This window comes from Suncus etruscus, chromosome 7 (genome assembly GCF_024139225.1).
Source record: "Suncus etruscus isolate mSunEtr1 chromosome 7, mSunEtr1.pri.cur, whole genome shotgun sequence".
NCBI classification, from domain to species: Eukaryota; Metazoa; Chordata; class Mammalia; order Eulipotyphla; family Soricidae; genus Suncus; species Suncus etruscus.
The window spans coordinates 55,238,204-55,250,074 of NC_064854.1; the positions used below are offsets into that span (position 1 = coordinate 55,238,204).

The window sequence follows — 11,871 nt, forward strand, 5'->3', positions numbered from 1 at the left end:
ATGGGGGATCCATCAAACCACTAGATATTTATCGTATTGATACTAAAAGAACAAACAGTTATCTGTCCATAACTCAGGGCCAACACTTTTTTTTTTTGGTCACACCGGTGTGTTCAGGATTTACTCCTGATCTGCACTCAGAAATTGCTCCTGGCAGGCTGCGGGTAGGATGGAGTGGGGGGAATGAACCATATGGGGGATGCTGGGATCGAAATACTGACTGGTCCTGGATCCACTGACTGCAAGGCAAATGCCCCTACCACTGTGCTATTTCTTCGAGGGCTAGCACATTTAAATACGACTTTTATTTTGTGCTTGAGTCATACCCAAGCAGTGCACAGGGATTGTTCCTGGTGGAATTCTGGAACCATGCAGGGATGGAATAGAACCTGGGCTTTCTGCTTACAGAATCTGGACTCAGCCTGAGTTACTTCTCTGGCCCCCCTCTGGGAATCTCTTAAAGCGAACAACTGAAGAATAAGAACCTAGTGGGTGCCAAAAAAGCTGCCCTTTAGGCTAGTAGGTTGTTTCCTGGAGGGACAGTGAACTCAGAAATCATAGAGTGGGAGCAGACAGCAGTCAACACCATGAATGGATCCATTTCAGGACCAAAACATTTAGGAAATTTTATCCCCTGATCCCACAAGCCTGTCTCTTTTTTTTTTCTTTTTTTTTTTTTGTGGTTTTTGGGGTCACACCCGGCAGTACTCAGGGGTTATTCTGGCTCCAGGCTCAGAAATTGCTACCTGGCAGGCATGGGGTACCATATGGGACACCGGGATTCGAACCGATGACCTCCTGCATGAAAGGCAAATGCCTTACCTCCCATCGCTATCTCTCCGGTCCCTGTCATGATTATCCTATTAGCACTCAGTACTAGGAAGAAATAAAAAAGAGGGAGTGAAACTGAGTTTAAAAGCTTTGCACTAACAAAAAGAATTTTAGGGGCTGGAGAGATAGTACAGCAGTAGGGCATTTGCCTTGCATGCAGCCGATCCAGGACAGATGCTGGTTAGAATCCTGGCACCTCATATGGTCTCCCATGCCTGCCAGGAGTGATTGAGTGAAGAGCCATGAGTAACCCTGAGTGCCGCCAGGTGTGGTTCAAAAACCAAAAAAAAAAAAAAAAAAAAAGAATTTAGAAGAAAAGAGAAAGAACAAGGAAGCCCTTTATATGGAAAGAACTGGTCCAAATGCTAAGGAAATAGAAAAGGTTCAGAAAAGAGCAACAAATCAAAACTTGCTATTCCAAAGGAGAGAAGAGGAACATTTTTGTTGGTTTTTATTCAGGGGTCACACCTAGCTACATTCAAGGAATCACTCTGGCTGTTTGGGGAGTGCCAGGGATTAAAACTTGGGTCAGCTCACTATACAAGAAAAAGGCCCAACCTGCCTGTCCTACCTCTCCAGCCCCCAAGACTTTCTGTTTGCTTGTTTTTGGGTCACACCCGGCGGTGCTCAGAAGTTTACTCCTGGTTCTGCACTCAGAAGTCACCTCCTGGCAGGCTCAGGGGATTATATGGGATACCAGAATTCGAACCGGGGTCCGTCTCCTATGTTGGCCATGAGTTGGCCATGTGCAAGGCAAAGGGCCTTACGCTATGCTATTGCTCCAGTTCCCACCCCCCCCCCCAAGAATTTTTTAATAGTGTCATGAATCTCTCTGAAAAAAATACCCCAAGAAATGAACATGTGATAGGGGCAAAGGCCAGGGAGACTTTTTATTTTGGTTTTGGGTTACACCCAGCAGTGTCAGGGGTTACTCCTGGCTCTATGCTCAGAAATCACTCCTGTCAGGTCAAGGGGACCATATGAGATGCCTGGGATTTAAACCACCTGACTTCTTCATGCAAGGCAAAACGCCCTTATCTCCATGCTATCTTTCTGGCCCCCGCAGGGAGACTCTTCACATGAAGCCTCACGCATTCATAGATTTCAGCCAAAAGACCCTTTCACATGTTAAATCATCTGATAGGGCCAGAATGATAGCACACAGCAGTAGGGCATTTGCATTGCTGCCCGACTGAGGAATAAACTGGGTTTGATTCTGGCATCCCATCTTGGTTCTCTAAGCCAGACAGGAGCAATGTCTGAGCACAGAGCCAGGAGTAGCCTGAGTGCTGCCAGGTGGTGGTCCAACCAAACAAATAAACAAACAAACAAAAACCAACAGTAAAAAACAATCCCTTACCAGATCTTAGTGGTGGTCTACGGAGCACAGAGACAGGATCATCTGCCCAAAACTAACATAAAAAGAAAGGACAGACTTAAAAAATAGACAATGTCAGACATGTTAGATTTATTACGTAGATCAACAGGAGAAAGCCCTGAGCACCAATGGGTGTGGCCCCAAAACAAATAAGTGAATGATTTTAGTTTGGGGCTCAAGTCTGGTATAAGGGATATTCTAAGGGGATCAACAAGAAGAGTAAAGGCAGGGTTCCCCACAGGAAGAAATAAATTGTCAAACAATGATTGGTATATATTGGATGGTGAGCTTCCTACATCATTTAACTAACGCGCTGATTTTTAGAAATCTTTTATTTTTACAACCTGGTAACTTTAGCTTGTTCAGTTTTTAGCTTGTAAATTTATACTGTAATTTATTAATACTGTAAATAAAACTTAGAGATCAGGACTTTTCCAGAGCCTGGAAAATCTTATTTGAGCATCTATTACTTAGGGAGGCATTTGGTTGTTTTTTTGTTTATTTTTGTCAGCAGGGCCAGGGACTAAACCCAGGGCTTCACACATACCAGACAAGCCATGCTCTGCAGAAGTTAAGTCTCCTTTGGCTGACTTCCAGGCATTTTTATTTTGGGGAGAGGAGATTGGATTACACCCAAAGTGCTCAGGGTTTACTCTGAGATCAGGAATTACTCCTGGTGGTGCTTGGGGTCAATATGGGATGCTGGGATACAACCAAAATTGGCTGTATGCAAGGCAAAAACACCCTTCGCACTGTCATAGCACTTGGGCCCCACCAACTTGAATTCTTTGTTAGTCTCTTGGGGAACTGAAAAACTGCAGAAGGGCTGGAGTGGTAGCACAGCGGTAAGGTGTTTGCCTTACATGTGGCTAACCCAGGACGAATGTAGGTTCAATCCCCAGCATCCCATATGGTCTCCGAGTCAGGAGCAATCTTTGTTTTTGGTTGGGTTTTTTTTTTTTTTGGTTTTTGGGCCACACCCGGCGGTGCTCAGGGGTTACTCCTGGCTGTCTGCTCAGAAATAGCTCCTGGCAGGCACGGGGAACCATATGGGACACCGGGATTCGAACCAACACCTTTGGTCCTGGATCGGCTGCTTGCAAGGCAAACACAGCTGTGCTATCTCTCCGGGCCCAAGAGCAATCTTTGAGCACAGAGCAAGAAGTAACTTCTGAGCACAGTAGGGTGTGTCCGCCCCCCCACCAAAAAAAGAGAGACGAAAGGAAGGAAGGAAGGAAGGAAGGACGGACGGAAGGAAGGAAGGAAGGAAGGAAGGAAGGAAGGACGGAAGGAAGGACGGAAGGAAGGAAAGAAAAGAGAGAGAAAGAAAGAGAAAGACAGACAGACTGCAAAAGGACAACTGTCCAGACCCTAGGAATGTTGGACCTTTGGATCTGTGATTGATTTCATTAATTTAACTCAGTTCCTCACTCACCACACTGATCTGAAAGAAGCACAGCTTATATGAGTCTTTGGAATTTTTAAGCTGATCATCAACTATCACCTATTTCCGTGTCACATGGGTACAAAGATGCAACAGTTGGAACCAAAGTACAGTGGGTAGGGTGTTTGCATGCACCTACTTGAGTTTGATCCCCAGCATCTTCTTTGGTCTCCCAACCTGCCAGGTGTAATTTCTGAGTACAGAGACAAGAATAATCTCTGAGTGCACCCAGTGTGGCCCCCTCACAAAAACAAAAACAAAAACAAAAGATGCAATTGTTTTTACATCCTCATGGAAATGAGGGAATGTACCCCCATCTAGAAGTGTACCCCCTTAAGGGAGGCATCATTGCCTTTGACTGAGAACATGAAAAGAAGGAGGGTACTTCAAAGAACTGGCAACTCCTGGGTGGTGAACCCAGTTTCCAGCTGATGCGATTGACCAGTTTACTTCATGGCTTTCCACTGCAGTTCAAAATCCTTAGTGGATGTCTTTCTCTGTCTGCCCTTCAGACTTCACCAAGAGGCTCTTTTGTAAGAGTTATAGTGCAAATAGTGGAGGGAATGCAAAGGGTTTTGGACAGGACAAAACTGAGTCAAACATTGAGCTGAGTCATCTGTGTTCTCAGGAAATGGAAATGTCATGGCTACTCAGAACCCTGATTTTCTCATCTTAAGATGGGTCTAGTATCTGCGTGGAACTGTAGGAATTCACAGAACACTCCTTTCCTCTTCCCACTTTCCTTTTTTTTTTTTTTTTTTTTTTGTTTTTTGTTATTTGGGCCACTCCCCAGCAAGCGCTCAGGGGTTTGCCTGGCTCTGTGCTCAGAGTCACTCTAGCAGGCTCAGTGGACCATATGGGATGCTGGGAATTGAACTCAGGTTGGCTGTATGCAAGGGCAAACTCCCTCCCTGCTGTGCTATGCACCAGTCCCACCTCCCACTTTCCTTAACCCAGGCCTGAATCTAATCAACTTATTCTCTAAGGAAACAGAGAAAGAACATTAACTTAACTAGAATGCAGGTGTGCATAGTAATTGAAGACACCCAAGTTATGACTGGGAGCACATTTCAGATCTATGCAGAAGCAAAAACCAGAAGAAAATCACGAAACTTACTCGGAATCTCTTCAGATGTCCTCATGCTTTTCTTTGTGCTTGTTGAGCTTAAAACTTGTTGCGAAGATGGTTCATCCTCTAAAGAATGACAAAAATTACCCAAAACCAGAACTCAGAGACCAGGCAGAACAGTAGAGACTTTGACAACAACATATATGCAGAATCATGAGAAATGCACTTCCTTTAGCATGTGTCAGTAAGATCTGGAAAAATTTAGGACTTAAGTGTTCATGAGAACCCGTAACAGCTTATTCATTATGCAACGGTACCACTTTATAAGAAAGAAACACAATGTGGAAGAAAGTTATGTATGTAAATGATGTAAGTTCCTTACAGCTTTATTCAAATAGAGGTAACTCTTTTCTGTGCTTTAAAAAATAATTTCTGGCCCGGAGAGATAGCACAGCGGTGTTTGCCTTGCAAGCAGCCGATCCAGGACCAAAGGTTGGTTGTTCGAATCCCGGTGTCCCATATGGGCCCCCCCCGTGCCTGCCAGGAGATATTTCTGAGCAGACAGCCAGGAGTAACCCCTGAGCACCGCCGGGTGTGGCCCAAAAAAACAAAACAAAACAAAAAAATATTTCATGGCCAGAGTGAGAGTACATTGGGGAGGATGCTTTCCTACATTGGTCTAACCCAAGTTCAATCCTAGCACCTATAAGGTTCCCTAGAGCATTGTCAGGAGTGATTCCTGAGCCTCAAGCCAGGAATAAGTCTGAGCACCCAAGGGATGTGGTTGCAAAACAAAATTAAAAAACCTAGTTGTGGGGCTGGATAGATAGACAGCAAGTAGGGAGTTTGCCTTGCAAGTGGATGACCCAGACCAACGGTGGTTCAAATCCCGGTTTATCGCATATGGTCCCCCCATGCCTGCCAGTAGTGACTTCTGAACAGGAGAGTCAGGAGTAACCCCTGAGTGCTGCGAGTGTTGCCCAAAATACAAAACAAACAAACAAAAATCTAGTTGAGGGCCAAAGCAATATCACAGTGGGTAGTGCATTTCCTGGCACAGTCAACCTGGTTTTGATCCCTAACATTCTATATATCCCCAGAGCATGCCAGGAGTGGCCCAAAAATCTTAAAACAAACAAAAACTTAACAAAATAAAATGAAAAATCTAGAGTTGATACAGTTGCATTTGGGTTAGGCCCACACTGTGTAATTAATCTATGGTCTATGTAATAAAGCATTCTTCCAGCTCAAAAGAGAAACAGTCCTTGAAAGGTACTGAATAAAATGCTTAGTTTTAGAAAGTGTGAACACTCTTCTTTATTTTATTTTATTTTATTTTATTTTATTTTTGGTTTATGGGCCACACCCGTTTTGATGCTCATGGGTTACTCTGGCTATGCACTCATAAATCGCCCCTGACTTGGGTGGGACCATATGCCGCACAGGGGATAGAACCGCGGTCAGTCCTACGCTAGCTAGCGCTTGCAAGGCAGACACCTTACCTCTAGCGCCACCTTCCCGGCCCCTGAACGCTCTTCTTAACAGAGAGAGAAAAGATGGGGCACTGCAGAGACCTGGGGTAACTCATTAACAGTTCCCCAAATCAGCACACTGTCAATGTGTCAGCCTTTCTTAGAAGGCATACATGTATGACTCACTCCCAAATTGAAAACCCGCTCCCACAGCACTTGGCTCAGTGGATTCATTGTGAGTCAAACCTGGTGCTACCTCATCGGTGCTTTTCAGGGGCCTTCGAGAACATGCTGTACCTTAGATCGGTCCTGGGGAATGAGAAGGAAGGAACGAGTTCCAATATACGGGCTTCCTCAAACTACAATTCGTTGTCGTGTGTATGTGTGTGTGTGTATGAGAGATGTCTTCATAAGCCCAGATGTGTGTGTTTAGTCTTCATAAGCCCAGATGTGTGTGTGTGTGATGTCTTCATAAGCCCATATGTCATAGTAAGGACGGTGTGTATGTGTGTGTGTGTGTGTGTGAGAGAGAGAGAGAGAGAGAGAGAGAGAGATGAGAGAGGATGGAGAGAGAGAGAGGGAGAGTGAGAGAGGAGAGAGAGAGGATGAGAGAGAGAGAAGAGAGAGAGAGAGGAGAGAGAGAGAGAGAGAGATCCATGGTGGTGGTAGATCTGGGCCATCATCTGGGGCTGGAGTGATAGCACAGCGGGTAGGGCAGTCGATCCCGGTTCCACCCCCGGCATCCCATACGGTCCCCCGAGTCTGCCAGGAGCAATTTCTGAGCACAGCCCAAAACCAAACCCCCCAAAAATAAAAAAAGGGGGAGGGAAACTCAGGCTGCGCTTGATCAACTTGGAGGAGCGGAGCGTGGCAATCGCTCCCACTGGTCCCGTCTCTGGGTGGACTGGACTCCTCAAGGCCAACCATTCATTCGTTCATTCATTCATTCATTCATTCACAAACTAGGCTGGGTGGCGACGGGAAAGACCTAGAGAGACTGGACTGGGGCCAGGGGGTGCTCTGGAAGCTCCAGGAGGCGGTGCAAGTGGCTGTGCAAGAAACAAGCTCCCAAACCAGGGAACCCCGAAAGAGAGCACGCCTGCAGTGCCCCCGTAGGGCTTCAGCTGGGCTTCCGGAAACCGGGGTTCCTCTCTCCTCTCTACCGCCGGCTCGTACCCCAAGTGGCGATCGTGGGCACCCCAGACCTCGCTGCAGGCGCCGGCCTTACCTTCGGAGACTCGGGAGTCCCGCAGCGCCCGCCGAGGGGTGGCCGGGGCCGGTGGGGACGGCGGCGGCGACCGCTGCAGATGCTCCTGTTGCTGCTGCTGCTGCTGCTGCAAGCGAGTGACTCGGCGCGTCTTCATGTCGTCGGGGTCGGGCGGCGGCAAGTGCCTCCGCCCAGAGCGCAGATTGTAGTAGGCGCTTTCTACCACTTCCTCCGTCTCGGGCTCGTGCCGGAGCTCTTCTCGCGAGCTCCACTTTCCGCCCGGAAGCCTTTCTCGGTGGCTCACCGCCGGCGCCGAGTCGCCGCCGTACACTTCCGGCGGCGCTTCCGAGAACCTCACTTCCCGTCGCCGGCTAGGGCGTTGCGGCGAGGGCGGCGCGTCCGGAAGTGTGTCACTGTCCCCGCCCTCGGGAGGCGTGGCCTGGCGCCGCCGGCCGGACCGTAGGGGGGCGCGGGGCGTGACTAACGTCCCCCAGTCACCTCCCCCGGCTCCGCCCGCCCCTCCTCGCCCGCCATGGTTGTTGACGACCCACTTGAGTGGAAGATCCCGGGGCGTCCGAGGCGGCTTTCGTAGCGGGTCGTGCCGCCTCCGGCGAGGGCTCGTCGGGGTCCCGGGGCGCTGGGCGCGGCGGTCAGGGCGGCAGCTGAGACTCCACGAAGCCTCCGCCCGCGTCCTCGCGGCTGCGCGGCCAACCCGCATCTGGGCCCATGCTGCGTCCTGCGGGTTGTGGCGCAGCCCGGCCTGCCGTGCCAAAGCCGGGTCAGCTGGCTCTGGGTCACCCCCGCCTCCTGGCCGGCCGCCGCCCCATGCAGGAGGAGGAGGAGAAGGAGGAGGACGTCGCTGCCCTTGGCCCTCGGGGGAGGGCGGGCGCCGGGGCCGGCCTGGATGGACAGCTGGTCCCAAGCCCTGCAGCTGCTCGTTTGCAAGGGGTTGCGGGCGCCCGGACCGTGCTCGGGCCCAGGGCCTCCTCCTATCGCCGAGGGCTAACATTGCTCGGCTTTGCAGGCTCCCTCCGGGTGATCGCGAAGCCCCCTCGGCCAAGCCTTGCTCCTGCTCCTCGGTTTGAAAGGGGTGATCGCCCAAGGGGGCTTGGCAGGTCCGCACCAAGCTGTCACCTGTTGGCGCAGCCCAGTTGCCCACTACTCTCCCGGGGTATATATTTCCTTACGCCAGCTGGGCTCCGAGTAAAGCGGCCTCGCTCAGGACAGGGGGATTTAGTTGCGTGCTCCGCGCCCTGGAGAAGGAAGGAAGGAAGGTACAAATGAACCTTGTGATGAAGGTGCGCTCTGGCCTTGGGGTCGATCCCGGCACACCTACGCCGCTATAAAAAAGTAAAGTAGGGGCTGGAGAGATAGCATGAAGGTAAGGCGTTTGCCTTGAATGCAGAAGGATGGTGGTTCGAATCCCCGCATCCCATATGGTCCCTTGAGCCTGCCAGGAGCGCTGCCCGGTGTGACCCAAAGACAAAAACAAAACAAAAAAGTAAAGTAGGGCCCGGAGAGATAGCACAGCAGCGTTTGCCTTGCAAGCAGCCGATCCAGGACCAAAGGTGGTTGGCTCGAATCCCGGTGTCCCATATGGTCCCCCGTGCCTGCCAGGATCTATTTCTGAGCAGCCAGCCTGGAGTATCCCCTGAGCACAGCCGGGTGTGGCCCAAAAACCAAAAAAAAAAAAAAAAAAAAAGTAAAAGTACTGTTACTTCAACTTGTCATCCTTTAAAAATAATTTTATGGGGCTGGAGAGATAGCATGAAGGTAAAGCGTTTGCCTTTCATGCAGAAGGTCATCGGTTCGAATCCCGGCGTCCCATATGGTCCCCCGTGCCTGCCAGGAGCAATTTCTGAGCATGGAGCCAGGAGTAACCCCTGAGCACTGCCGGGTGTGACCCAAAAACCACAAAAAAATATAATTTTATTATGGATGTTTAGACAACACCCGGCTAACGAAGATTAATTCTGGCTCTGATCTCGGGGTTCTCTCCTGCCAGGGTTCAGGGGATCATATGGGATGTTGGGGATCAAATCCTAGACGGCCGCACCCTAGGATCAAGTCCTAGGCAAGCACCTTATCCACTGTACTATCTCTTTGGGTATTCTCTTGCTAGTGTGTATATTTTGAGTGGGGAAATTATTCTTTTTTATGAAGTTTTGATAAGTATTCATTCTTTTTGTTTTGTATTGTTTTTGTTTTTTGGATCACACCCCGGCCGGCAGCGCTCTGCGGTTACTCCTTGGCTCTGCACTCAGAAATCGCTCCTGGCAGGCACGGGGGACCATATGGATGCCGGGATTCGAACTACTGTTTGTACCTAGATCGTCTGAGTTCAAGGCAAAAGCCCTACAACCGTGCTATCTCTTTGGCCCCTTCATTTTTTAAAAAACGCTTTCTAAAACACCTATTATTACTAGTGTGGAATTTCCATAAAGGGCCTAGTAATCATTAATATACAAAGTTCATATTATATTAACTTCAGGTTAATGACTATTTTAAGAGTCTCTTTAAAGCCTTACCGCATAGGTGACCATAAACTTGCATACAGACTTGTAAAAATAGGACAGGAGGTTGTAAACTTTATTGGCATATAAAAAAGGTGTACACATTATTAATGAGATCTTATTAAAATATATATGCATATATCACTTTATAATTAAGAGTGCTTGTTAGGCTTAGGAAAGACTTTCCAATAGGTCCCTGAAGATCTTCAATTTGTAGAAAAGGCATAGTAGCGTTTTGGACCATGGGAGGATCCCCCAATGGCCAGATAAAAAATCCGTAATCCTAGCTCCTCAGCTGCTTCCCACATTTAGCAATACCAAACACTATTCACTGTGGTGAAATACAAAACACTTGTCAAACCAGCTACTCGTTGTATTTGGCTTCCAACCAAAAGTGATGACATTGCAGAGCTTATATGAACTGTTAATAAAAGGGAATCTAAGCCAGCAAATAATACAGCAAGCAGGGCATCTGCCTTGCAAGCAGCTAACCCAGGTTCGATACCCCAGTATCCCATACGGTTCCCTGAGAATGACTAGTAGTGATTCTAAACTATGGAGCTAGAAATAATCCGAGTACCTCTGGGCATGACCTAAAAACAAAATAAATTAAGGAATCACTAGGCTACTGAAACAAAATGGCCAGAAGGGCATAACTATTAGGAATCATTTTGTGTTATTTTAATATATTGAAAAAAGTCCACGTGTGTGTAGGGGGATGGTGAGGCCTTTCTCTGCTCAACTGACGCCTGCCAGCCCCTATGGCTAGGCAGGTCTGAAGGTTGCAGGGTGATGGCGGAAAAAATTCACAAAGCAGTCAGATGAAGTTCCAGCAGTCAGCCCGCTTAATTTCACAGTCCTAACGGCCATGTTTCATTTCCTCACATGATTTCTATGCTAAGCCTTTTCCAAGCAGCCACATCTCTGTTCCTCCTCTGGCTCTCTGTGCCTGTCTCACCTTTGAGCAACTCTCCAGACTTCCTAGCTGACTGACTCATTTTTGCTGACTCTTAACTCTCCTTATCCCTTCTCTCTTCCTCCCCCCCCCCCAACTGAAGTAACGCCCCAGGTTTGGGTGGTTCTGATCACTCAGGTGGGATAAACAAATTGGAGGGGAGGAATACCCACAACTTTGGCAGTTTGGAAATTCATGATTCAAAAAGAGGGTTAGGAGCTGAGGGTTAGGAGCTGAAGAGAGAGTATAGTGGGCAACTGACAGATTTGATCCCCAGCATCATATAAAGATCCTCCACACCCTCCAGGAGTGATTCTTGAGCAGTACAGGGTGTGGCCCAAAACAACAAAAAGGAAATGTTTGCAACAATACAATAACTGGGTTTGCTTGTTTTTGGGCACACCCAGAAGTTCAGGCACCCAGCCAAGCTGCCTGTCCCCTGGCAGGTTTAGGGGACCATATGGGATGCCAGGAATCAACCCAAGTCCATCCTGCTTCGTTGCATGCAAGGCAAAAATGTTCTACCGCTGTGCTATCTCTCTGGCCCTGATAATTGTTTAAGTATCCATGATGGCAAAGTATGTTCAATAAATGGAGTATTTTTTCCCCTTAAAGGAATATAACACCTGCGGTCGAAATTACAATCTGTTATCAAATAAGATTCCCAAATCTTTTGGCTTCTACCCCCAAAAGGGCAGGTAAGGTAGTGGTAAGGGTCTACTCATGATCACTGTTTGATGAAGAACAAAGTATCTGAGCTTCTATGTACCCAGCTTGATCCTGTCCCCAGATGCTGAAAATACATCAGTGAAAGGATAGAATAAAAAAAAAAAAAAGAATAGACCCTTCTCGCCTTCTTGCTGTATATTATTTTTGGAAATTAGCTAAAAACCTAAATAGTATTTTAGTAAGAAAGCAGTGTGTGTGAGGAGGGGAATGGAGGGTTGGGTCACGCCCAGTGGTGCTGGAGTGGAAGGTGACTCAGCTCTTTGGGGTGAAATG

General features: G+C 48.2%; 1 protein-coding gene across 1 annotated transcript in view; it reads right to left on the reverse strand.

The window, feature by feature from the left end:
* The window catches only part of TOR1AIP1 (torsin 1A interacting protein 1), a 32,584-nt gene extending 24,430 nt beyond the window's left edge, over positions 1-8,154 (reverse strand). Inside the window, exons 1-3 of the mRNA XM_049777583.1 lie at positions 7,423-8,154; positions 4,762-4,848; positions 2,182-2,233 (exon numbers count right to left, since the gene is read on the reverse strand). Of these exons, the coding sequence (XP_049633540.1) occupies positions 2,182-2,233; positions 4,762-4,848; positions 7,423-8,119 (836 nt within the window). The 5' untranslated portion in view covers positions 8,120-8,154. The remainder of the gene's footprint in view (positions 1-2,181; positions 2,234-4,761; positions 4,849-7,422) is intronic.
* Between the last annotated feature and the right edge of the window lie 3,717 nt (positions 8,155-11,871).